Source organism: Phyllostomus discolor, chromosome 5, assembly GCF_004126475.2.
Source record: "Phyllostomus discolor isolate MPI-MPIP mPhyDis1 chromosome 5, mPhyDis1.pri.v3, whole genome shotgun sequence".
NCBI lineage: Eukaryota > Metazoa > Chordata > Mammalia > Chiroptera > Phyllostomidae > Phyllostomus > Phyllostomus discolor.
Window position 1 is genome coordinate 151,123,833 of NC_040907.2, and position 27,252 is coordinate 151,151,084.

Sequence of the window (27,252 nt, forward strand, 5' to 3'; positions counted from 1 at the left end):
ATTCATAGTTAAAAATATAACTCGGTATGAATTGTGTAGTACATTTCCTTATATTTTGTAGATAGTAGATGAAGGTTTATTTAACCTTTGTTAAGTTTTTCCCCTTTTTAAATTCCATTGAGTAACTTATGGTAGAGCTTGTCAGGGAGTTAATAGTGTGAGTTGTCTCATCACATTCCTTGGCCTCCACCCTCCTTCTTCCTCCCCAGACCTGTTTTATTGCTTCTGGAAGAAAGAAAAATTTATAGTAGGTCACTTGATTAAATAGTATTAATAGAATAATGACTTTCTCCTACTACCTTTTCTTCCTAAAAATCATAGTTCAGACGTAGTCCCTGATTCGTTGCCTTATTTTCTAGCCCACGTTCAAGTTGTTCCCATTTGAGTTACTCTTTACAAATTTTATGTATATAAAAATAAGTTGAGCAAATGTGTTTTTAGGGTTGTCCTTGAATATACTCTTCAATGAAAATTCTGAGCTCCTAGAATATGGAGTTATGTTTTTTGAGTACTTGATAGGTGAAAATCAGTGCTGTAATAATCTATTTTAATTCAGCCTAAGACAAGGCTACTTGTTTAAAAAATAGAGAGCACTTGAGAGGTAGAGGTAAATGATTTGGGGAATATGAAGAAAGAGGACACATGGATGAAATTCATGGGCTCATGAATTATTTTGGAATTTACTTTTTATTAGTTGCTTACCTAATGCATGAGTTATTTTATGGCATATTTTCTTATTTTCAACTTCAGGATTTCTATAGGATGGATTAGTAGGACCTCTACTTACTCTTTAAAAATCTCTTGGTTCAATACATTGTGATTAGTTTCTTGTGATTAAATCAGTCTCTCTTTCTTACAGATTGAGGTGGTGCCATGCAGCAAGAAGCAGCGAGATGCAGAGTTCGAACCAGAAGGCCTGACATGGCACTTTATGTTCCTAAAGCTCGAAGGGGTGTAGTACTACTCAAGACAAGGGATGAGGAAAAAAACTGTGGTCTACCTAACTCTTTGGTGAAAGAAGAACAAAAAGAAGATTGTCTCTCTCAAAAGGAGATCTTCAGAGATAAACCTAAGGCTCAAAGACTAAGTATTTATCCCAATAAAAAGGAGCACAGTCATAGAGAAGGAAAGAAATCTTCAACAAAATTAAGAAAAGACACATGCCTTCAAGACAACAGTAAAGATAGGGTTTGTACTAAGAGGGGAGCCACAGAATCCAAAGAAATATTACCCCAAGAACATCAGCAAGGAGTGCTAAATTCTGGGACTGTACCTAGTGAACTTTCACAAAGACATTTTAAGCCAAAGAAGGAAGAGTGTTTGGAGGTTGAAACCACAGGTGTGACAAGACATGAGAGGTTGCTTCTATCTCAGTCTTGTTCAGAAATTGGTGAGTCTTCGATTCTAAACGGGCCATTCCAAAATGCGGAATTCTGTGATTTCAGTAGGCCTGAACTAAATGGGGAAACATTTGAAAACAGAGGTTTAGAAAGCAGGATTGAAACTGATGCCAAGGTTGTGGAGATACAGTCTCAATTCCCTGGAGTACATAATTCTGTTTTGAGACCTGAGAGTATGATCGGACCAGCAAAACTAAGCTCTGATCCTGGAATTGTGCAACAAGGCATGCAAACATCAGGTGGAATGTTGAAGCTCAGCAGTGGAGGCATCACCACTCTTCCTGTTCCTGGAAGTCCAGAGGGTGTCACTAATCAAACTTGTGTAGACTTTGAAGCTGAGAATGTTGGTGATACAGCCAACAGTACAGATTTCACCTTGGATCAGAAAGGTATAGATTCCATTCCTGAGACAGTGGGTCACATCTGTCATAAAATGACTTTAGTCAACAAGTTAGAGAGCACAAATGGCATTTTTGATCCACCAATGATTAGAGACTGTGAGGAGAATGGCAGCACTGCTAATGAATTATGTGTAAAGTATGAACCCTCTGAATCAGCTGCCCTTGCTCATGAAACAGACACAGGTAATGGGTTTAAGAGTGTAGGCGACATTACAAGTAAGACATGTATGATGGACATTACAGATACCATATCTGACCAAATAACTATAGACAATCCTTGTGTTGTTGCAGTTAGAATAGCTGATGAGGCCTGTAGCAACACAAGTAGTTTCTCAAAATATTTAGAAATGAGTAAAGGTATAACCCCTCTTCGTGTAGCTAGAAGTGGGAATGACACTGAAAATTTCAGCAACCTGACTGCTTGCTCAGATATTTATGCTGAGAGTATTTCATCTAGTTTCACCGAGTCAACAGGAAAGTTGATAGAGAACTCGTCAGATTTTGCTTCGGCCTTGCCCATGAAGAAGATTGTTGGTAGTAATTGTAACACCTTTTTGGACTCTGAACTCAGTGTGTTAAATGGGACAAAAGTACTTTCAGGTAGTGCCTTGGGCAATGATCTAGATTGTACTGGTGATATAACAGAGGCATTGCATGAACTGAAAACTGCTGAAGAGTTCAAATCAAAAGAGGGAGATGACTCAGAGAATATAGAACTTGGTGTATCCTTTCCTGATATAGAATCAGTTTCTATAGAGACATCCATGAACCCAAAAGCTACTGAAACTTCTCACGTGGAGGGAAGTGCTGCTACTGAGGAGAGCTGGGAGTCCATGTTTAATGATGATGGTGACTGCCTGGATCCACGCCTTCTACAAGAGGTATGTGTAATGGAAATTGCTTGATGCTTAGATAATTTGTAGATTCATAGAACTTTGGATTTGAGGGGTAATTTTATAGGCATTTGTGTACCTTCACAAATTCACTCATTTATAGCCAGTGTAAAGGTTCCTGCAATAAACTTCTAGGATTGTAGATTGAGAAAAGAATATCTGGTAGATCTGTAAAAAATAAAACATACAGAATTGAGCGATATCTGTAATAGCCAAATCCTGAGTGAATAGATTAAAGATGAATTTAGTGAGTACTGGCTGTCTGTTTAGGAAGTACAGAGGGAAACTTCTTCAAAGAGGCTTTTCTGTGTTGACAAGATGTATTTTACACAGGCCTATTTGAGGGAAGGAGAATAATTTATTATTTCATTTTTCTAGTCAATGTTCAGATATTTTTAGACACAGCAGAGCAAAAGAAACAGAGAAGAGTGAAATAAAGGAAGATACTTTTTTTAAAAGTAGTTTATGCTGAGTAAAAGAATAAGTGATTATTGAGTCTGTATAGAAAATATAAGTGAATAATGACATGCTGGCTCATTAGAGTTCATAAATACAAACTTAAATTTTTGAAGGCCTCTTATAAATTATTTAGTTCAATATTTTCATATTCTTAATTTAGACCATCAACATTTAAATTCCTTACTATAAATAAGGACCACTCCCCTTTTATTCCTTATAGTGGGTTTGTATAACCTTTTCCTGAAAAGGAAAAAAATGATTTCCTTATAAAACATCTAATTTTGTAAATGAGGAAATTAAAGCTTGGTGGTCATATCTTTAGGAAAGGCAGAAACAGGATTACAATCCAATTCTGTTTTAATCCAATGTTTATGTTCTTTCTACCAGACTACTTCTTCACCTCTAAAATAGAGTTCTATTTGAGTAATTCCAAAGAGGCTTTTAAATAAGTGATGAGTCTTTTGTTTCTGAGAGTTAAACCAGAAGCATGGAAAAATGATCACATGCATGTGAAAGAGACACATAAGACTGAAGAGATCAGCCCATTGGACAGAACTGACTTTCTGGTACCAAGCAGTTCCTCCTCACTCTTAGGAAGTATTGGCATGTAAATCTACCAGTACCAGCACTTCTTATAGTCAAATCAGGAAACCCTGTGTCCCAAACATTCCTCAGAAAGATACAGAGAGCAGAAAGTATCTATAGGTAGACATTCATGAACCTCTTGAAGATGCATGAAAATTTTTATATGTATGTACAGTTCTTCATAGCTTTTATCAGATTCTCAAAGGGAATGGTTCCCATAGTATGGTTCCTAGACTAGCAGCATGAGCATCAGTTATATTAGAAATGCAAACTCGTTAGCCCAGCAGTGTGTATATTTACAAGTTTTTCAAGTGATCCTGACTCACATAAATAATAATACAGCTCAAAGGTAAAACCCATACTTAAATATGTCAGAAAGTATGTGTGGTAACTAGAAATGGCTGTCAGCCCATAATAAGAAAAAAACAGTGTTCAGCAGAGATTTTAGACTCAAATTAGATTCAGAAATACCAATAATGGGGGAAGTTGGATGAGTATATAGAATTTATTAAGGATTCAAGCATTAAGAAAATATTTTAATCTGAGACAGGAAGGGGTGTTCACAGGAGTTGGAAAGGGGGCTGACTGCCTAAGTAGGGTAGAGAGAGAGAGAACAGTTTTCTACAGAAGAAGGGCATGGCATATAGAGCCTGTCACACATGGTAGCTTTTAAATATTCACTGAATGGATGTAGGTGATAGGGCAGTTAGAACTCTCTTTTCAGGGTGACCTGCACGTGCTTTCAAAACATCATTGCTGCTAGAACTTGGGTTTTGTGTGGTAGCTTAGGAATATGGCTTTTGTATTGAGGGGGGAAGGGTTCTGGCGAGTAACTAGTTTTTCAAGTCTTAATATTGTTTAGGCTCAAAAGAATTTAGGCACTCACTCAGTATTTTGAGGAGCATAGTACTATAGCCAAAGAGGACACTAGTGTGACCAAAAGCTGGGAATGGCAGGAAATGGAGTATGTAGTGTTTTAACTGAAGACAGCCAGTGTTTGGGTGTTGTGTTTGGATATCTTTGCAGGTTCTTAGTGTAGAGAGTCTATGTTGAGGGATGAGGATGGATGAAAGGAAGAAAGAAGGATATGGATTGAGAATGTTGAAGTGGATCCAACTTTAAACTTTGGTCTCATGTGCTTTGGGTATTAGAAGATGTAATATAATAATAATGTTACTTAAAAAATATCACAATTCCAATCATTAATAGTCTTTTGGTGACTGTTAACACTTAGTTTATTATTTATATTACTCCAAACATACTTCATTAAAGGCTAAACCAGAGTGTCTGCCTACCTTGAAAACTTTCCAAGCAAAGATTTTTGGCTCTTTTTCCAGCTTGCCTGTTTCTTTGTTGACAATGGCTAGACATATGGAGGTTTGTCTAATACTTCTAATAGGCAGAAAAGTATGCTGTAGAGCCGGGTGTGGCAGCCATTGGCATGTGAAGCAGTTTCCTGTGACGTTTGAACCTCTAAAACTGACTAACCAGTGTAGAGAGCATAGCTAGGTTGTTATTGAAGGCCTACTACTGCAACTCTTGATGAGTGTCTGTAGATTGCACTTAATTTTGTAAAGCCATGGTATGGGTTGTCCAGAGACTTAAGTTGGTAATTGATGCAGAAAGGGATGTTGGCATGACATCTTTTAACCCTCAGACCTTGGTACAAGAACTAAGGAATTATTATTGTCTGGATAAAACTTCTACAGCCCCTGTGCCTCTGCTGATCAGCAAACTTATTGGTAGGAGGGTTAGTAAGATACCAGAAATGTAACATTGATGTTGATAGGCACTGGCATCTGCTCCCTTCACTGGCCATGTCTGGCCTGGATTTGAGTATGTATATGGGAATAAATAATGTAAGAGCCTCTTTTTGTTACATAATGTATACCATGTATAAAAATATGTAGGAATGGAAAAGAGAAAAGTAAAGAATATTACCTATTCCTTCTGCTTGTGCTCTCCATTTTTATATAGGCAATCCAAAATTTGAAGGGAAAATTCATAATCCACTAAAAACAAATTATATGAAGTCCAAAGGGAGTAAAGTCCTTCATATCCCACCCTTAGGGACCTCATTACTAGTTGGTAACCCATCACTTTGCAGTTAAGTAACAAATGTTGAGCACTTGGAGTTTGATAAACTATAAATTACAAATAGCTAGATATGTGAGGTCTGTTCAGAAAGTATCCAGCCATGCACTATGAAAAATAAGAGATTTTTGTTGAAGAAGATACAAGAGAGAGTTCCGGCCAAGATGGAGGTGTAGGTAGAAACCCTTTGCTTCCTCGCACAACCAAGAGGAGGATAACAACTAATCTAAAATCAATAAACAACCAGAAGTGCCAGAAAATTAAACTGCATGGAACTCCGACAAGCACAGAATTGAAGAAACAGTCAACCAGAACAACCAGACCACTAAAGTGTGGATGGAGAGAACCCACGCGAGGCAGTGGACTGTGAGGGTGGGGCTGACTTAAGGGGAAACAGACTCAGAGCTGGCCGTGGACCACAGCGGTTGTTGCTGTGAGAGAAACTCCCAGTCTCACACAAGACTTCCTTGAAAAGTGGGTTAGAGAGCAGTGGAGCTGCACTGTTCCCTCTCTGGCCCCTCCCCCACAAGCAGTGCTGCAGCTCAGCAAGGAGGATTGCCCTATCATGGTGAATACCTAAGGCCCTGCCCCCTTACAACTTAATAGGTACCCCGAACAAAGAAATAGGGCCAAAATGAAAGAACAGAGTGAAACTTCAGAAAGAGAGCTAAGCAATGAGGAGATAGTCAACCTATCTGATGGAGAGTTCAAGGCCCTGGTAATCAAAATTCTGACAGAACTGGTTGAGCTTGGTTGAAAAATAAAAGAACAAATGAAAGATATCCAAAATGAAATAAAGCAAAATACTCAGGGAGCCAACAGCGACAGGAAGGAAACCAGGACTCAAATTAACGATTTGGAACAAAAGGAAGAAATAAACATCCAACTGGAACAGAATGAGAAACAAGAATTCAAAAAAATGAAGAGAGACTTTTGAACAACCTCTGGGACAACTTGAAAGGTTCCAATATCCGAATTATAGGGGTGCTGGAAGGAGAAGAGCAAGAGCAAGAAATTGAAAACTTATTTGAACAAAAAATGAAGGAAAACTTCCCCAGTCTGGCAAAGGAAATAGGCTTCCAGGAAGCCCAGAGAGTCCCAGAGAAGTTGGACCCAAAGAAGAACACACCAAGGCACATCATCATTAAGTTACCCAAGATTAAAGATAGAGAATCTTAAAAGCAGCAAGAGGAAAGGGAAGAGTTATCTACAAAGGAGTTCCCATAAGGCTATCAGCAGATTTCTAAAAAAAAAAAAAAACCTTACAGGCAAGAAGAAGCTGGAAAGAAGTACCGTATTTGAAATCATGAAAGGCAAGGACCTACATCCAAGAATACTCTATCCAGCAAAACTATCATTTAGAATGGAAGGGCAGATAAAGTGCTTCCCAGATAAGGTCAAGTTAAAGGAGTTCATCATCACCAACCCATTATTATATGAAATGTTAAAGGGACTTATCTAAGAAAAAGAAGATACAAAAATAAGAACAGTAAAATGACAGCAAACTCACAACTATCAACAAATGAACCTAAAAAAAAAAAAGAAAGAAAACAATGAAAACAAAAACTAAGCAAACAACTAGAATGAAAGAAATGGACATGACATGGAGGGTTTTCAGTGGGGAGGAGCAAGAGAGGAATAGTGGGGAAAAGGTACAGAGAAGAAGAAGCATAATTGGTAGGCATTAAATAGATGGAGAGAAGTCAAAAATGGTATAGGAAACAGAACTCAAAGAACTTATGGACATGAACAAAGTGGGGGATCTAGGGGGGGAAATTGGGAAACTGTAGTAGCATAATCAATAAAATATACTTAAAAAATAAATACATTATTAAACCATCAAAAAAAAAAGATACAAGAAACATTGTATAAGACAGTAATGCCTGAGTTCCCTTCAAAGTAGGCACCTTGGGACTTCACACAGTTCTTTTAGTTGCCATCAGCTGCCCTGTTGTATTTTCCTTAATGTCATTGACAGTCTGAAATCTCTTCCCTTTCAAAGTTGATTTTAGTTTTGGGAAAAGCCAGAAGTTGCAGGGCACCAATTCTGGGCTGTATGGGAGCTGAGTCACATGGGTGATTTGATGTTTTACCAAAAACATTCATGAAACATGATGCATGAGTAGGTAAGTTGTCATGATGAAGCTGCCAATCACCAGTTCCCATAATTGCAGCAATCATCTGAATAGTTTCTGCAGAGGAATGTTCAAGGTTAATGCAAAATTTGATGAAGATTCATTGCTCTACTTGCTCAGTCATTTTGAATGTGATGGCCACACAGTACACATGCTCACTCAGTGGTGTCTACTGCCCCCACTGACTAGTACAGCGAAGTTGTCATTGTTCATGCATGCACATTCAAGTCAACTCTCCTTGGCTGCCAGGTTACATTGATGTCATGCACACCGTTCTCGTTGGATTAACAATGGTTGGACATTTTCTGGACAGACCTTGTGTATTGTTATTATCACTACTATGTTAAAAGCAACGTGCTACATGCCAGCTCTTTTCTCTGCTCTAAAATTGTTTATATTTTAGAGAGACAGGATGTAACCATGTGACTAGATAGTCACATAAAATCTGAAGAACAAAGCCCTGGCTGGCGTAGCTCAGTGGATTGAGCACGGGCTGCGAACCAAAGCATCACAGGTTCAGTTCCCAGTCAGGGCACATGCCTGGGTTGCAAGCCACAGCCCCCAGCAACCGCACATTGATATATATGTGTGTGTGTGTGTGTGTGTGTGTCTCTCCGTCTCTCCCCCTCCCTCCCTTCCATCTCTAAAAATAAATAAAATCTTTTTAAAAAATCTGAAGAACAATTAATATAAAACAACTATATAAGAGATGTCCAAACATCAAATTTGAATATCTATGAGTAATCTAGACAGTGGCTTCAAAAGAGGAATTAATGCTGAGGGCTAAACTGGTTGATGCTGTTTCATCTTGGTGAGGCCATAGAACTAAATAAGAGATTATAGCCTCCCACTTCCATTAGATTATTCTATGTTCCTAATTTCTATTTTATTTCTATTTTTTATAACAACTATATTTTCTTGAGCAGTCTTAGGTTTACTGAAAATAATTGAGTGAAAAGTATGGAGACTTTTTATATACTCTGTTATGCTTTTATTGCTATTTTAATTTCTGTTTTTCATTATATTTTTTGTTAATAGTTCCAGCTCATGTTACAGACTTAATATTTGATAATTTTTATTAAAATGTGTGAACTAACATGTTATTGACTGTCTAAGTGGGGACTTGTAGAATCACCTTCCAGAGGCTGTATATTCTAATGTAGTCACTTGGGACATCCAGAGAAGAATTTTATTTAATTTGCTTATTGTTTATTTCATTAGTGGATAATGTTCCCTCTTTCTGAGTCAACATTAACTAGAAAGAGGGAACTAGATTCCATTGTTCACAGTTTGTGTTTTTTTTTAATTTAGTAACTTCTAAAATTAAAAATCTCCTTCTGAGTTTTGTTAGATTTGTTGTATAATATTTTTTCCCTCTGAATTTACATTCAAACCAACATCATTTAAATTTCTGACCCCTTTTCTCAAAACTAAAGAAAGGTATAAACATTTCTGGGCCTACATTGTCATTAAAAGGAGGGATTCTTGTCTAAAACTTCAGAGATTCCTGATGTGCTTACTCTGTCCCTCGCAATATTTTAGTGAATCTCATGAGATGTGGTATGTGGGGTATGGTTGGGGCAGATGGCGTTAGGATCAGTGATATAATTTATAATGTTCATTCATTCAATTCATTCACTGTTTAGTGACAGTAGTAAGGAGGGGAAATGGTAGGGTTGGCAAAGAGAACCAGACTTTATATCCTACCTTTATAAGGAAAAAAAATAGACAACAACTATATTCAAAAATTAGAAATTTATTTGTGTTAAAATGCCTGGTTAAAGATCAAAACATACCTTTTGGGAAAATTAAATTTCACCCATACTTTGATTTGAATTCGTTGAATCATTTGTATCAGAAGTTGCTTGTGGGCATGCTGGATGACTTCTAGTTATGCTGGGCTTTGGGATGGAGTGCTAGGAAGGGAAAGAGTGACTCAGCTATAGGCCTGACTGCTGAAGTAGGTAGCCAACAGTGTAAATATATTTAAATTTAGACTTTTGTTGTGATGAATTTGGGTTAGATTTTGGGAAGGTGTAAGTTTGCAGTAAGGCCTAAATTTGGGACAGGATATTTGTGTTAATCAGCAACCTTGTACAGAAAATCTTTGTGGATTGACCAAGGACTGAGCTTGTTAAAAAGTGAGAGATTGCCCAGGCATAGTAGATACTCAGCTTAAAGCACCAAGACTATATATATTTCTGATCCTTCAGATGATGGGTCATACTATTATATTGCTAGCCTGGAACTAGAGTGACTCATTTCTTAAACCAGTGGGTTTGAGTCTGCAGTTTGAAGGTTAGAAGTACATATCTATTGACTGTTGCTGAGAGGATCAGGTAGTCAAGGACTAATAATTTATAAAGTAATAAACAAGAAATAATTTTGATGTGGGAAAACAAGCCTGGGTGTGATGCAGAATTTTAAATAGCTAAGTAAGGGGAGCATAGGAAAAAATGAATCAGGGACTAGAGAAATCAAGCAAGAAGTGGAATGACAATAAATGATAAATTTGTGATTTTTCTTAGGTCCAATGGATAGCCATTGTCAATGACTATCATAGCAACAACAGAGTTAAGTTTATCAAGGTTAGTTTGGGAAGCTTCAAACTTCTAGCATCCCCCCGTTTGACTTAGTTTTATTATTTCAGGCTAGTCTAGTCTTATGTTTCTACTTCATCAAGAGTATCTCTTGATACAGTCTTTCCAAACATGCTGGGAAGAGGAGTAAATACAGATACGTCTCCTTGCCTTCTCAGTCTTCCTCTTGACTATAAATTTATTCTACTACAGCTTTTTCACTATTCATTGGATCTATATACATCTTTTAAGAATGCAGCATCAGTCTGCCATGTTAACCTTTCTGTCCTGTCTGAGTAGGAGATAGATCCGTGTCAAATCAGGATACTTAGTCCCTGCCCAGTCATGTGTTACTATATTGCTGTTCATGGGAGAGAACTAGGCCTCTCAAATTTATCCTCTGGTATTGCGGTCCGTAAATGATCATCTGAACCAATTGCTGGGCCACTCTACATGTCTCTTATTGTAGCTTTCTTTCTTCTTATTACCTTTTGCCCATCTCCTTTTCTGTTTGTTCATTTTGCCCCTTTCTTCTCTTTTACTGGGCCTTAATCTAAAGCTATGACCATGGCTTTCTCACACTGATGATAATCAGTATTGAGATGTTGCTGTTGTAGAGAAATCATTACATGGTACCTTTCATGGCATTCTCCCTGTTCATTTTTATAAATGTTTTGAAGCCAAAGTTTGGTTATCTGAATTTGATTGTATCTAAGGTATTATCCTTCTACTGTTGAAAAGGACTAATGCCCGAAGGAGTATAGAAGAGGACTGGAAGCTATAACTTATGCTGTATGTTAAACATGGCGGTATTACCTTTTTAGGGAACTTTTTTGGATGTTTTTGAAATTAGGACGTGAGAAATTTGAAAAGATATAAAATACTTTTGAAAAAATTATTTAAATAATTTTGAAAAAATTTAAAATACTTTTAATTTTTTTAAAAGATTTTATTTATTTGTTTTTAGAGAGAGGGGAAGAGGGGGAGAAAGAGAGGGAGAGAAACATCAATGTGTGGTTGCCTTGGGGACCTGGCCCACAATCCAGGCATGTGCCTTGACTGGGAATTGAACCAGTGACCCTTTGGTTTGTAGGCTGGTGCTCAATCCACTGAGCCACAGCAGCCAGGGCTACTTTTTATTTTTTAAATGAGTAGTTTTACTTCCCTACCTGCCAGAGATGGGGGGTTAGTTGGTAAAGCATTTTAACATTCTAGCTTTTATTTTATTCACATTATCATAGATCAATATGAAAATTATGGCTGTTATCTCAATTATCTGTAGTATTGGATCACCTTAGATGAATAATAATCAGATCATCAAAAGCCTTATTTTTTGTTTATAGCTTATGGCTGTTCTCTAACTAAATCTTTTGATTTACCAAGGCTTATAATAAATAATAAAATTTAAAATTGATTTTCTTCGACAGAAAGTGATTTAATGAGCAGCTAAGTAGCGACAAGATAACAGTGGGAGAGAAAAAAATAGAACCAAAAGGCTTGAATAAATTAACCTTCATAATTGAGAACCAACTATATGGGCTGATTCTATAAATAATTATGTAAGTCGACATGTGACATTTGAAGCAACTGCTGTAATGTTACCCCCCAACTTGTGGTCAAGTCTCTGTTGTCTTTGTCCCTGTAACCCCTTCATGCTTCCTATATTTGAATTTGTTACAGTCATAACTATAGTTTAAAGTAGTTTATTATGTTTAATTGTGTGTAAGTAAAAGTATCCACAGGAATGTTTTTATTCCTACCTTCTATGATCTGAGCTAGGATTCTATAACAGCCCTTGAACTTTAAGGACTAGGAACTATAACTTGTCCAAAAGATAGAACTATACAAGTCTTTTTTAAAAGGTGAGATGTTAGCATTAAGGAGAAACCTGTGACATAATGTAGTCTAGCCCTCTTGTTTTATAGGTAAGGTAACTGACACTCCCCAAAAGTTGTTACTTACTTAGCTAAGGTTAATGCCAAAGTTGGCACTAAAATCCTACTCTCTGGGTTTTACTGAACTGAAAATATGATGCTGTAGAATAAATGTCATTATTTTATGTATCACTAAGGAAGAAAAAAATTTAAACTTCACACAATGCTTACCCTTTAGAATTTTAAATTTTGCATATTGAAAGGACTCTTTTAGACTTAAATTAGGACAGTTTTTTTTAATCATATATCATTTCTTACATAAGGAAATGTAGGTGAAATAAAATTGGTTAAAGTTTTCCTAAAGCTTCTATTTACAGTCCAAGTTCTTTCTAATAATTTCTTACTCAGTCTTCATCTTTATGCCTTTCCATTCTTAAATTACTCTGTCATCAAAAACTCGAAGATACAGCTGCACTTTTTACAAGAATACATAAAAGAACCAAAAATCATTGTTGCTGGATTCTTAAGTCACCTTTTTCACTTCCATACAGCTAGCTATCTTGTATCTGGGATTTTTCTTCCACACTGCTAACTACCCCTTTTTGCAGTTTTGGTACTGGTACTTTATGCTCTTGCATATGAATCTTAGCAATATGCAGTATGGATGGATGCATCCTGATGTCAACACGTGAAAATGTGAAAAAATGTGCCTCTTAGAATTGATGAAGTATGGTATATATCCAACTGCTAAGTGTTATGATGTAGTATAGGGAAGGCTGAAACCACCAAATTTGAGTCAATAGGGAAAGCTTCAAGAGAAGAGATAGATTGAAGGTTCTTAAAGGAGAGGAGGATCAGGAGCAGACAAACCATTCCAGGCTGTGAGAACAGCTTGTAAAAAATACAGTGTTCCCAGATTTGGGTCCAAAATTTGTCACTATGAGAAGTTTAAATGATCTATTTTGAAATTTTGTTGTTTTTCTTTGATAATTTCCTCTCTTTTTTTTCAGAATTTTCTTTTTATTTTTTTAAATTATATTTTATTGGTTCTGCTATTACAGTTGTCCTGAATTTTCCCCCTTTGACCCCCTTCACCCAGTGTTCCTCGCTCCCTCAGGCAGTCCCCCCACCATTGTTCATATTCATGCGTCTTGAGTGTAAGTTCTTTGTCTAGTTCATTTCCTATACTGTATTTTATATCCCCATGGCTATTCTGTAACCACCTATTTGTATTTCTTAATCCCCTCACCTCTTCACCCATTCCCCCACAGTCCCCTCCCCTCTGGCAACCATCAAAACACTCTTGAGTCCATGATTCTGTCTGTTTTTCTTGTTTGCTTAGTTTGTTTTTTAGATTCAATTGTTGATAGATATGTATTTTTTGCCATTTTATTATTCATAGTTTTTAACTTAAGTAAATCCTTTTAATATTTCATATAATAATGGTTGGTAATGATGGACTCCTTTAATTTTTTTCTCTTGCCTGGGAAGTTCTTTATCTGCCCTTCGATTCTAAATGAGAGCTTGCTGGTTTTTATCATTTGCCGTAGGTCCCTGCTTTTCATGACTTTGAATATTTCTTGCCAGTCCCTTCTGGCCTGCAAATTTCTTTTGAGAAATCAGCTGTCAGTCTTATGGGAACTCCCCTGTAGGTAACTAACTTCCTTTCTCTTACTGCTTTTAAGATTCTCTCTTTATGTTTAACCTTTGGCATTTTAATTATGATATGCCTTGGAGTGGACCTGTTTGCCTCCATCTTGTTTGGGACTCTGTGCTTCCTAGACTGGCATGTCTATTTCCTTCACCAAATTAGGGAAGTTTTATTTCATATGTTTTCGGGTAGGTTTCCAATTTCCTGCTGTTTGTCTTCTTCTGGCACTCCTGTGATGTGAATGTTGGAATGCTTGAAGTTGTCCCAGAGGCTGCTTATACTATCTTCATTTTTTTGGCTGCTTTTTTCTTCTTGTTGGTCTGATTGGTTGTGGGGTTGTTGGGTTTTTTTGTTTGTTTGTTTTTGGGTTTTTTTGCTTCCTTATGTTTCAAATCATTGATTTGATTCTTGGTTTCATCTACTCTACTGTTGTTTCCCTGTAAATTATTATTTCAATTAGTGAATCCTTTGTTTCTGACTGGATCTTTTTTATGTTGTCAAGGTCCTCACTAAGTTCTCTGAGCATTCTTATAACCAGTGTTTTGAACTCTGCATCTGATAGATTGCGTATCTCCATTTCATTTAGGCCGTGTTTCTTTGTCTCCTCATTTTGGCAGCCTCCCTGTGTTTGTTTCTATGTATTAGGTAGAGTTGCCTTGACTCTGAGTCCTGGTAGTGTGGCCTAATGTAGTAGGTGTCCTGTAGGGTCCAGTGGCACAACCTCCCCTTCCACCCAAGTTGGGCACTCAAGTTGTGCCCTTCATGTGGGCTGAGCACATCCTCCTCTTATAGTTGAGCCTTGGTTGCTGTTGGCAGATCAGTGGGAGGGATTTACCCAGGCCAGTCAGCTGCAAGGATTGGTTATGATCACTTACCACCACCATCCTCCACCATCTGTGGAAGATCACCTGTGCAGGGGCAGGGTGGTGGTGCTCCAACATGGTCTGTAGTTGTCCACTGGGTGTACAGGCTCTGGGATTTCCAAGGTGATGTAGGTCAAGGTCAGCCCCAACCTCTGTTCTGCCTGGGGCCACCCTGCCTGAGCTATAAAGCAATCTGAGATGGCTGCTACTTGTGCTGGACTTGGAGATTCCCAGGTGAAGCCAAGCTATGAATCTAGGCTGACTTCTACTAGTACTGGATCTGGGGCTCACTGAGGCCAGTTGTTGCTTCTTTGATAGGATTTAGGAAGAGTGAAGCAGGAGCCAAGACCAGCCATTCATATGGAAAAGCAGCTTGGGTGGGCCTGTAAGTTGGATGGGGTGGAGTCTGGGCATCTCCAAGGTGGGTCAAATGTTGTTAGCCATTGATGGAGTCTCTGATATGGCACCATCTTGTCAGCTCCATGGGGTGAGAGTTTAGAAAAGGGCCAGTGGCCTCTGGTCATCTTGATGCCAGGTACCTCAGTTTCTCCTTCTATGCCACTGGTTCCTTTCAAGCTGTTACACCAGTTTTGGAGCTTAGAGGGAGTGATCTGAGTAGGTGAGTCCATGTGTGGGTTCTGTAAGAGGAGCTGCTTGGGGCTCCACAAGCTTCTTCCACTGACTCAATCCCTGCTGCTTTTTGCAGCCAGAAGTTCTGGAGACTTACCTTCTTGGCACTGGAACCCTGGGCTGGGGCCCGGTGTGGGTCTTGGACTCCTCGCTCCTGAGATATCCCTCCCAAATTTTTATCCAATACGTGTGGGTGAGAGACCAGCCAATTCCGCACATCTGTGCCCCTCTTACCAGTCTGGATGGATGTGGTAATTAAGTAGTTGGTGGACTTCCAATCAACTCAATTGCTGATGGTTCTGAGTGATGGTTGTTGTATATTTTGTTTGTAATTTTGATGTAGTTGTTCAAAAAGGCGAGCTATTTCTGCCTGTGTTGCCATCTTGACTATCTTTATAACTTCTTAATTAAGATTTTCTACATGATTTATATGACCAGGCTATTAAAGTTTATTGATAAAGGGAAAGGAAAGTGTCAGTTTTTTCAAACTTCAGAATGCCTTCCAGAATTATTTTTAAAAATGTATGTTACAAAAATCAAGTCCCTATTGATGAGAGCTCTAAGTAGAATCAATCTAGTTAAGCATATATTTGGACAAAGTAATTAATGTGAAGCATGTATGTTTTATTTTTTCCACAAATATTTACTGAATACCTAGTTTGTGCAGGATAGTATGTGCAGTGGGGGAAATGTAGGGGGGTAAGTATAACATGTCTCTGGTAGCTGAATTACAGAATCAGAATGTTGATTAAGAAACTGAAACCCAACCTTCCTTTCTAGACTTAACTCCCTGGATTAGTTTTCAAAGGCTGCCAGGACAAAGTACTACCCCAGACTGGCTGTGGCAAAGTACCACAGAAATCTGTTTTGGTTTTGGGTGTTTTTTTTGCAATTGTGGAAGCTAGAATTCCAAGATCATGGTGTCAGCAGTGTTAGTTTCTTATAGGACTCTCTCCTTGTTTTATAGATGGCTATGTTTTCTTTGTGTCTGCTCCTGATTTTCCCTTTGTGTTTGGGTCCAAATTTCCTCTTATAAAGATTAAGATTAAGGCTTACCTGATGACCTTATTTTTTAAAAAACTTAAGTACCTCTTTAAAGACCTTATCTCCAAATACAGTCACATTCTAAGGTAGTTGTGGTTAGAACTTGAACATGAATTTGGGAGCAGCAGAATTAGGCCCACAGTACTCCCCTAGGTCCTCACATTATTTGATGTAACCTTACTTAACTGTTCAGTGACTACCATACTCCTTGCATGTCTTTACACACTTTGTTCCTTCTACCTGTGGTACCTTTCTCTGTTGTTTCTATGTATTTTTTTCTACTTGAGCAGTGAAGAAGAGTAAGCAAAATTTATTCTTCTCTATCCACTGGTAGCACTTCCTTTACTTTTAGAACTTTATTACATATTAAAATTCTTTGTCCAGTATTTTTCTGATGTATGTTGGATGTGTGGTCAGGTAGCCACAATGAGGTTAGAGGAAGAGACAGTGATGTTAGAGGAAGAAATAGGTCACAATGAGGTTAGAGGAAGAAAATTCTAGCTATTTGTGTAATGAGTATTAGAAAAGTAGTACAGGTGCAATAAATGCTATAGCAGTATGGAGGAAGAGTCAGATTATACATGCTTGAGGGTATTTTGGGGAGAATTAATGGTAGAGGTGATATTTGAGTATATCCTTGCAGAATGATATGATATTTTGAGATGTGCAAACTGACAGGTGTCAGCATTTGCAAAATAATGAGACCAAAGCAATAGACAGGAAGAAACAAAATGTGTTTAGCCTTAGTGAATATTATTCTTTGGTTGGAATGTGGCATATTATAAGGGATAACGTGAGATAAAACAGAAGGTAGTATATTAGTTTACTATAGCTGCTGCACTAAAACTAGAGTCTTAAAACAACACCTATTTATTATTTTACAGTTCTGGAGATCAGAAGTCCAAAATGGATCTTACTGGACTAACATTAGTTGTTGGCAGGGCTCTGTTCCTTTCTTGAGGCTCTGGGGAAGACTACTTTGTTGCCTTTTTCAGCTTCTAGAGGCTGCCCACATTCCTTGACTCACGGCCCGCCTTCCATCTTCAAAGCTGGCAGTGGCCAGCTGAGTCTTTCTTATATCATATCATTCTGACACTAACTACTGCCTCTGAGCTTTTCTGCCTTTAAGGACCCTTGTGATGACACTGGGCAAACCCAGATAATTCAAGATAATCTTCCTTTAAGTCTGATGATTAGTAACCTTAATTCCATCCACTACCTTGATTCTTTGCAATGTAACAGATTCACAGGCTAAGAGAATTAGGAAATGGACTTCATTGAGAGGTCATTATTCTACCTACCAACGTAGGTTGGGGCCAAGTCATAGGAGTTTAAAATACATCCATTGAAGATTTTTGATAAAAGGATGATATAATCAAAGCATTGTTTTGGGATTTTAATCTTATGAACTTTTTGCTATTTAGAATGTAGAACTGGAAAGAAATCAGCAACCTGGTGTGGTCTTTCCAGTTTTGCCGTTGATCCTCCCTCACTTAGTTCTTCCGTCCCTGTTTCTCCTTTTCTTCCTTCCTGCCTCCTAGAATAGTTTGCATTCATAAATGTTTGATCAGAGAGAATTAGTTGTCCTGACCATTGCCACCGACACTATTTCTGATTCTCTTCACTGTAAGGTCACTTCATTGTGTTACAGGCGGAATACTAGCAGTCAGAGGACCTGTATTCAAATTTTGTCAGTAATTTGATTTGTAACCTTAGGGATATTTTTTCATCTCTGTGATGCAATTCTTCATCTTTGTAACTGGGATAATGATAGCTCATTAGACATGCACATCTGATAGCAATATAAAGATAACTATTTCAGAATTATGTAGCATAAGAAAATAACTGACTTGTGATTTCAGAACTTTTTGTTTTTCCTTTTGTATCTCAAAGAACCAAGGATTAAACAAAAAACAAACAAACAATAAAATAAATAAATAACGCAGTGGTCCATGCTTTGTCAACCTTGTACTCTCCCCACCTCTTTTTCCCCTCTACAAATAGGAGTCAGGACAATTATATCACAGCAAGTCAGGTGATATGTTACAGACCTGTTTTTAAGACCAGACTACTAGGCTCTAAGAATCTTAAAACACTCACTTTGGGGAAGATAATTTAGTTGAGTGTTTTTGTTTATGTGTATGAAGGAATACACAGATTTCACCTATGCTTTATAAATGGCAAGATAGACCACTGGTAAAAATCCTAAAATGTTTGCAATTCATAACTTAAAATTGTTTGCTCTGAGTTATCTGCAAACTTTCCTTTGATCTATAATACACAGATAAGAATGAACCAAATTCTAAACCTCTTCCTTCCATCGTTGCTCTATTTCTTAGCCATAAAAAAGAAAAAATATATATGTAGGTCTTACAATATGAAGGTTTCACATTAATGGCATAGCAAGTGTTGCCTCCATACACCTGTCATAGTAAATGTTCCAGTTATGTATAATAGAAATATGATGCAAGCTACAAATAAATGTGAATCTTGTGTATAATTTAAAAATTGCTAGTTGCCATATTTAAAAAGTAAAAAGAAACAGGTAAAATTAATAATATATTTTGATCTAATTTATCAAAAATAACATTTCAACATGTAATCATAATATAAGAAATGATTGAACTGTTCTTTTTAAAATTTGTATTAAGTCCTTGATTCCAATGCATATTTTATACATAAAAAAAGTCTCAATTCAGACTAGCCACATTTCAAGTACTCATGCTAGACAGTGCAAGTCTTCTGCCAAGTTACTTGCATAGTCAGTGCATCAAGTCTTAGAATCTGTCCTTGAAGATTCTATACTGCCATGCCCCCCCCCACACCACACACACACACACACACACACACACACACACACACAGTCTTGCTCTGGTTCGCTCTTCCAGCTTCATACCATATTTGTCTCTTAGACTTACTCCTTCTATGCCACATTCCTCTCTCTAATCTGTCAAGGTCCCCTTGCATGTTTTACTGTGATTTTCAGGAGAGAAAACACCATTCATTAATAGTATGGCCTCCTACCTACTACCATACCTCCACAAAAAATGTTTTACCAGTAGAAATGAAAGCTGATGCCGGCAATATCCTAACCTTAGGGAAATGATACTTTGTCATCTTAGGAAAAGATAGGAATCACTGGAAACAGTGGAGTCTTGGTGTTAAATTGGCAGGAGTATGTAATTTATAGGCTTTATATCTATGGTTCCATGAAATACAGAATAAGAATTGTGTTTTGCTAATAGTAACCCTTTATGTTTAATCAGTCCCAGAAGCCAAAATGCTTACTAGTTAGCTTAGAAATGTATATAACTATACACATTCAATTTTGCCAACTAGGTTAGAGCAAAAGACCTTAATCAGATGTTTTTGTCATATCATCCTGTCTCTCTTTTTCTTTCTATTTATAATCAGTTCTTAGGATTTATATTTCCAAGGGTTTTTTTTTTTTATAGTGATGCATTGTTTACCTCTCACAATGCATTATTTAGCCCCAACTTTTAAATGCATGGACACGCAATGCTTTGTTTTGTTTGTTTGTTTTTTGCAAAGTAGCTCTGAAAGTCAATGACAGAAATCCAAAAATGAGATGAAGGAAACAATTCTATTTACAATAACATAAAAAAATTTAGGATTAAACGTAACAAAAGACATACAAAACTTGTACTCTGAAAACTGCAAAACTTTGGAAGAAATTAAAGAAGACCTAAATAAATGGAAAGACATCCCATGTTCATCTCTTTAATAAAATTAATATAGTTCCCAAATTGATTTACATATTCAACACAATCCCAGCTCCCCTTTTTTGGTACAAATTGACAAGCTAATCTATATGGAAATGCAAGGAACCCAGGATAACCAAAGTGATTTTGAAAAAGAAGTACAGAGTAGGAAGACTCAAAACTTCCTGATTTCAAATCTATTATAATAAAACTCCAGTCATCAAGACAGTGTGGCACTGATAACAGGATAGACTTGCAAGTGATTAAAGACTCCCCTTGTTTCTGGGGCTCTGAGTTATTCTAAATTGATATACCAACACACTCTAGGCTTTTAAGAATTCGTTAAAAAGTTAGCTGATAATTTTGCCTGCTTGTATGGTGCCCACTTCTTGCCATGATCTGCCAAAGGCTAACAGTTTATATATCCTGCTTCTTTTTGGAGGAACTTGACCTTCTTGTGGATTTTAGTTTTCTTGGTTGTCTTTGAAACTCAGCTGTCTAGTGAATTCAAGAAATGTTATGATTTTAAATATCAGCTGGTACTATTGTTATGGTGAGGTGAATATTCTGTTTCTACTTTCTGCATTCTAAGAGTGGAAATAGCTTGGCCTGTAATAGATTCAGCACTCAGTTAAATTTTGTTTAAAGTAGGTCAAATTCATTGAATACATAGGTGCCAGGTAGTATGCTAAGCACTTACTGCATGATTTCATTTAATCCACACTCTGTCTTTGAGGTATAAGTGTTGTTATTCTCATTTTTTAGATGTAAAACTGAAGCTTGATAGAGAAAAGGAACTAAGGCAGAACAATAAACATTTTTGTTGATTTTACTTAAATCACCTTACTGCTCCCCTCCCTCCTGAATAAAATTCTTGAATCCATTTTTAAGTTCTCCAAGGAAAGGAAATACATCTTTGGCATTGCAAGTTCTCATTTTCCCATTTGATGGGAAAGGAGGCACAATATAAAAGAGGGAAAGCTTGAAGGGATCTAGTTGGGCTTTTGATTAACAGTGAGAAGATACTCTTGGATCTGAAGGCTTTGATTGGTCAGTACTAGTGTGTAAGTTTTGTAATGGGTGAAAAACAAAATGGTTCTCATGGCTTTGTTGCCACTTTGCATTTTCCCCTTTCCCTTTTGCTTCCAATGTAAAATAGTTAATAGCCTTCAGTTTTTTTCATAAGATAGTCAAATTTTAAGGGTTTTTTAAAACTTGTTTGTTTGGAAAAAAAATAACCAAATTTCATTGATAAATATGTATGGGAACCCTGCACACATGAGAGAATCAGAGACTCCACATGCATGAGAGGTTCCTAGAATTTTAACTATATTTTATTACTGTTAATCCCTTTACTAATCTTCTACATGAGAACTCCTTTAGGTAGCTCTCATGCTAGGGATCTTAAACATAATTATTTGAACCACTTAAATTTGCCTTAACAAATTCCTTTGTAAGCTACATTTAATAAAAGATGGACTAACAAAGTGTTTTTCTTTTTAAAAGTTTTTGTTTTTGTTTACTTCCAAAAAAGAAACTGTGAGATGGATCTGATCAATAAGTTCAAATGAAACAAATGTTATTAATTTATCTCTTCAGCTATTTTCTGAAATTTCATTTTCTAAGATGTAACTCACCACATTAATCATTCTGCATTTTGTCAGACACTAGTTGATAGATGCAAGTTAAGTTCCATGCATTGTCTGTCTTTGCTAGAAATTCAGAACCTTTTCAAATGTTCCATGTCTATAATATGGTCACTGTTATACTTGTGAACAGTTTTAATACAGAGACAGTGTTAAAAGTTAAGGAATAGGAACATGGAGAGAAGAAAGATTGTTTAAATATGGGAGGACATTGTGTAATGCTCTGGCTTGATGGGACAGTCACTAATATGTTTTCTCCTCTTTAGTTATCAGGGAATATGAAGAATAGAGAAAGTATCCAGGAGCCTAGATTTGATTATTACAACAATGAAGTTCCTGATATTGATCTCAGTGATTGTGAATTCCCACATGTCATTGAAATTTATGACTTCCCCCAAGAATTTCGTACTGAAGACCTCCTACGGGTTTTCTGCAGTTATCAGTAAGTATTTGCAAATGATTGGGGATGTTAGGGAAGATGGAATGAAGTTTTCTTAAAAATGGCTTCTGAAAAATCATCGCTTTTGTTTTCATATTCCTTGGTAACTTTAGCATCAAGTTCGTTTATTGTCTTTTCCAAGTACATTAGAAGTATTCTGTATCAGACCACTCTTCTAAGTTCCTTAGAAATGCCAAATAGTCTTTCTAGACCCATTTTAGCTTTTAGGAAGAATAGCATTAATGATAACTTCTAAATCTGTCCTCGTGGTGCATTTTTGGTTCATTATTATTTATTATAAATTAATGATATACAGTTGACCCTTGAACAAGATAGGGAGGAGTTAGGAGGCATGCCAACCAACCTACAGAGTCAAAAATCCACACACAACTTTTGACTCTTCAAAAACTTAACTATACTACTAGGCTACTATTGACTGAAAGCCTTACTGACAACATAAACAGTCGATTAACACACATTTGGTATGTTATATGTATTATTTACTGTATTTTTATAATCAAGTAAGCTAGAGAAAAGAAAATACTATTAAGAAAATCATAAGAAAGGGATAGTACGTTTATAATATTGTACTATATTTATTAATACTGTCATTTTTTTAAAACTCACATATAAGGGAAATTGCAAGTTCAAAGCCACCAGTGTTCAAGGGTCAGGTGTATTTGGATGTATGCCTGCCATCTTTTTTTGTGTGTTTACTTGTCCAATCTTTTTCTCCTCCTTCTTGCCTTCTTTTGGATTGATGAGGTATTTTTTTCTCATTCTATTTTTTTGGGGAAATGATACTGTTTGTATTTCTTTGGTGGTTACTTCAGAAAGTACAAAATGCATGATTAACTTCTCAGCGCCTAAAATTGATATTTTCACACTCTCACCAACACTGTAAGGGCTTTTAGCTTCATTCCCAATTCCATTCTTTACCTCTTCCCCCCTCAATTTATATGCTGTTATGATTGAACATTTTGATCTTTTTTCTTTTCATTTTAAATTCCATATTATTTTATATATTCAACATTCAGATTTACCTACTTTCTGTGTTCTTTATTTATATATTCTTGCATCTCAAACCTTCTATCTGAAATCTTTTTCTTTCTATACATCTGGAATGTATTACTTAGCATTTACTTTAATAACAGTCTTATGGTAAGAAGCTTAGTTGGTTTTTATTGTTTTTTAATGGGCTTTTTTCAACTTTGTTCTTTTTTTATTATTTTTAAATATTTTTAAATCCTCACCCAAGGATATGTTTATTGATTTTAGAGGGGGCAGAAGGGTGAAGAGAGAGAAACATCAATTGTTTGCCTCTATACATGCCCTGACTAGGAATTGAACCCACAACCTTTTGGTGTATGGGGCATTGCTCCAGTCATCTAAGCAACCCAGCCAGGGCTCTACTTAATTCTTTTTTTTTTTTTTATTTTTTTATTTCAATCATTGTTCAAGTACAGTTTTCTCCCCCCTACTCCCGTTTCTACTTAATTCTTAAAAGACATTTTTACTGGATATAGAATTCTAGGTTGTTAGTTATAGTTCTCTCAGAAACTTGAAGATATTATTCTACTGTTCCCTGGCTTTTTTGTGGAGCATGAGAAGTCAGTTTAAAGTCTTAACAACTGTTGCTTCTGAATGTAATTTTTATTTTTCTCTTTGGATGCTCTTAAGGTTTTCTCTTTGTCCTTGGTGTTTTTCATTTTCCATATGATGTGCGTTTGTGTTTCCTTTTATTTATTCTTTTTGAGATTATTTTGGCATCTTGAATCAGTGAATTTTTTTCATTGGTTTTGGAGAGCACTCGGGTATTACCTCTTTAATTATTGCCTCTGTGCCAGTTTCTCTTTTACATTCTTTAAGATGCTGATTAAATGTATACTAGACCTCTCACTTGATTCTCATGTTACCTCTCATATTTTTCATCTCTTTGTTCCATTCTGCATCATTTCTTTAGCTCTAGTTTCCAGTTCACTATTTTTTTCTTCAGTTGTGTTTAATTTGCTGTTAAATCTGTCCATTGAATTTTTAGATTTCATTTGATGGTTTTTATTTTTCAAAGTTTTCTATATCTTTTTCAAATCTCTGTATCTTTTTCAAATCAATTTCTAGTTTCTTGTTTTCTCTAAATATTTTCAAGATTAAAAAAATTTAGGTATATTAAACATAGACCTTCTATAGTTTGTATCTGGTAAATACTTTACCTGAAATCCTTTTAGTTCTATTTCTGAAAATTCTTACTCATAGTGCCTTGCTTTTTTGGAGGTTTAGTTCTTTTTTTTTTTACAAGCTGCCTATTTTCCTTAGAATTTTATTTATGGGAATTGAGGCCTACAATGAAAGAAGAGGATTTCTCCTGAAAAGATTTTTTTTTCTGCTAAGCACCAAGAGCACTAACAGTTTAGGAGCGCTGTAAATTAAATTATTGATTTGAGGTTATTCTGACCACTCAGAAATAGTCAAGTAAAGATGATAAAAAATGATTGTTACATGTCTCAACTAGTTTATTTTAACAACACTTATTAAGTGTCCATTCACTTGACAGTCTTGGATGTAAGATGTAGTACCAAGGCCTTTTTAAAAAAGTTATTGGTCTGTTGGTAGAAGAGTTCTTGTATGCCACTGTCAATATATTTCAGTTTCATTTAAGTGGAGTAATTCACCTTACCTTCAGAGTCATCTAGTGCATATTGCTAATAGGGTAAAATGTTTTCTCTTTCTTTTATAACTGGTTTGCCCAAATATAATTGTTAGTAGTTTCTTAGAACCTTTTAGTGGCTTCACCTTTTTCTGGTCTTCCAAAGCATTTAACTAAGGTTTTATAGACATAGCAAGTCTTCTGTTTCACACTCACATTTCATTGGTTTAATTTTGTGCAATTAAATTACACAGTGAAATACAAATTAAAATTGATGTAAGTGGGTTTGAAAACAATTGCACTGACTCTAGGTATGTGCATCATTCCTAAATGTATAGGAGAAGGTAAAGAATCAGAAACATGCCTCTGTATATGTAACTTATAAGAAAAAAAACAATAAGCTCCAGGAATAAAGAAATAGTTTAGGAAGAATGTTATGAAAAAATTTTCAGGACCTGAAAGAAACTTAATACCAAGGGAAGAATTATACTCTAATGTCCCCATCTTCATGGAAAAAGTGAATCAGGTCTGTTGTCTGATATTACAGTTTTAAATTTAAAATTCAATTCTTGTACCTGTTGAATTTGTAAGATTTTGTATCAGAGGATAGCCTCCAACTTTTACTTAAAGGGCCAGGTAGTAAATATTTTAGGCAACTTAGCCATTTGCACAAAAGCAGCCATAGACAATATGCAAACAAATGAGCATGGCTGTATTTAATAAAACTTTATTTATAAAAATAAGTGTCCTGTTGAACAGGTGAAACTAGCTAGCAGCTATGTACCTCACTTACATTTTGATTGGTGGGGTTGCGTCAGTGCTGTAAAAGAAAGGGGTGACTGGATCCTGGAGGATAGTTAATCTCTGCCATAGATCTTACTCTAAATGTGTAGTATAGGTCAGTCTGTCTAATTCATTAGTTAAGACTCAGTATCCAGATGTTGTTCCTTATAAAATGTATAATAGATTTTAAAAAGCAGTCAATGAAGTTAAATCACAAATTAGAACTTCCTTAAATTGTCATTAATAATGATGACTTTTAAAACCAAGGGTCAGTTTTGTTGATGTCTAGACTTTCCTAAAGATTAGTTAATTCTAGTGAATTAACTTCCTTTTGATTTGTTTCTTTTTAATCTTACCTGTAATACCTTTTTTCTTATCAAATCCAAATATATCTAAAAGAGAAGCATTTTAAAGGATTATACATTCCAAAGTCTAAAGACCCTCCAGAACCCATGTAGATCTCTTTGTATCCTTTTGTAAACTATCTTACGATACAGATTTTTACTATTGAATTTCTTCACAGTCTCCAATTGGTCATTTTATTCCATGGTTAAACTTTCTCTTACATTTAGGAAATTCTCTAACTAACCATCAAAGCTTCCTTTATTCCTTTTCCCTCAGAGGAATTTTTTTTCAAAGGAATTTTTTCTTCACTGGTTGTTAAAGAGGGAAAATATTTTAGCAGTTATCTTTTTTTTCTTTATAGTGCTTTATAAAAATAGAAAAGGTTACGGTGCAAAAGTATAATAATGGCTGTGAGTCAAATACTACAGGCAGCTTTGTGTTTTAATCACTATCATTAATACTAATAATCTTCCTTATGAATATTGCTATTAATAATAAAAAATGAGTGCCATTCATTTACTAAATGCCCAATGAATGCTCAACAATGTGCTTTTTGCCTTGTCATGGGTGATCTCATTTCCACTTTTACAACTCCAAGGAAGTGCTATGTGCACTCCTACAGGTGAGCAGGCCTAGCTTCAAGAGAGGTTAAACCAGCCCAGAACTCAGGATGGATGGCAGAACCTGAGTCCATTTATATCTGACCCCCAAACACACCATGCTCTTTCCACGGTACTGTATTGAGTCTGTGAGCGGTTTTAAGGTCCTACTCAAAAAAAAAAATAACTGTCATGTTACCATCCTGGTAGTCCTTGTGTTCACAATATAGCTCTCCTCCAAAATAAAGGTGTTTTCTAAAGACTAGGTCAGGCTCTTTGTTTACTGTTGTGCTTTCTTTCGATTATTTGCTTTTTTTTTTTGGCTTTGAATGACCTGTCTCTCTCTCCTTCTCTGTCTCTGTCTGTGTCTCTGTCCTGGAGCCTACATGTGCATTAAATGCAGGTGACCTGCTCTGCTACCTCCTCCTCTCATATTCTTCTAACCCTCCTGTGCATCCTCTTTCTA

General features: G+C 36.2%; 1 protein-coding gene across 6 annotated transcripts in view; it reads left to right on the plus strand.

Moving 5' to 3' along the window:
- Positions 1–27,252, plus strand: part of R3HCC1L (R3H domain and coiled-coil containing 1 like) — a 94,675-nt gene that overhangs the window by 54,739 nt on the left and 12,684 nt on the right. For 5 of the 6 annotated variants that reach the window (XM_028511825.2, XM_028511822.2, XM_036027123.1 and 2 more), the window contains 2 exons: positions 860–2,682; positions 22,243–22,418. In XM_028511825.2, coding sequence (XP_028367626.1) covers positions 874–2,682; positions 22,243–22,418 — 1,985 coding nt within the window. In that variant the 5' untranslated portion in view covers positions 860–873. Of the gene's footprint in view, positions 1–859; positions 2,683–22,242; positions 22,419–23,180; positions 23,630–27,252 lie in introns of those variants that run through there. The other variant, XM_036027125.1, reaches the window with a different exon arrangement.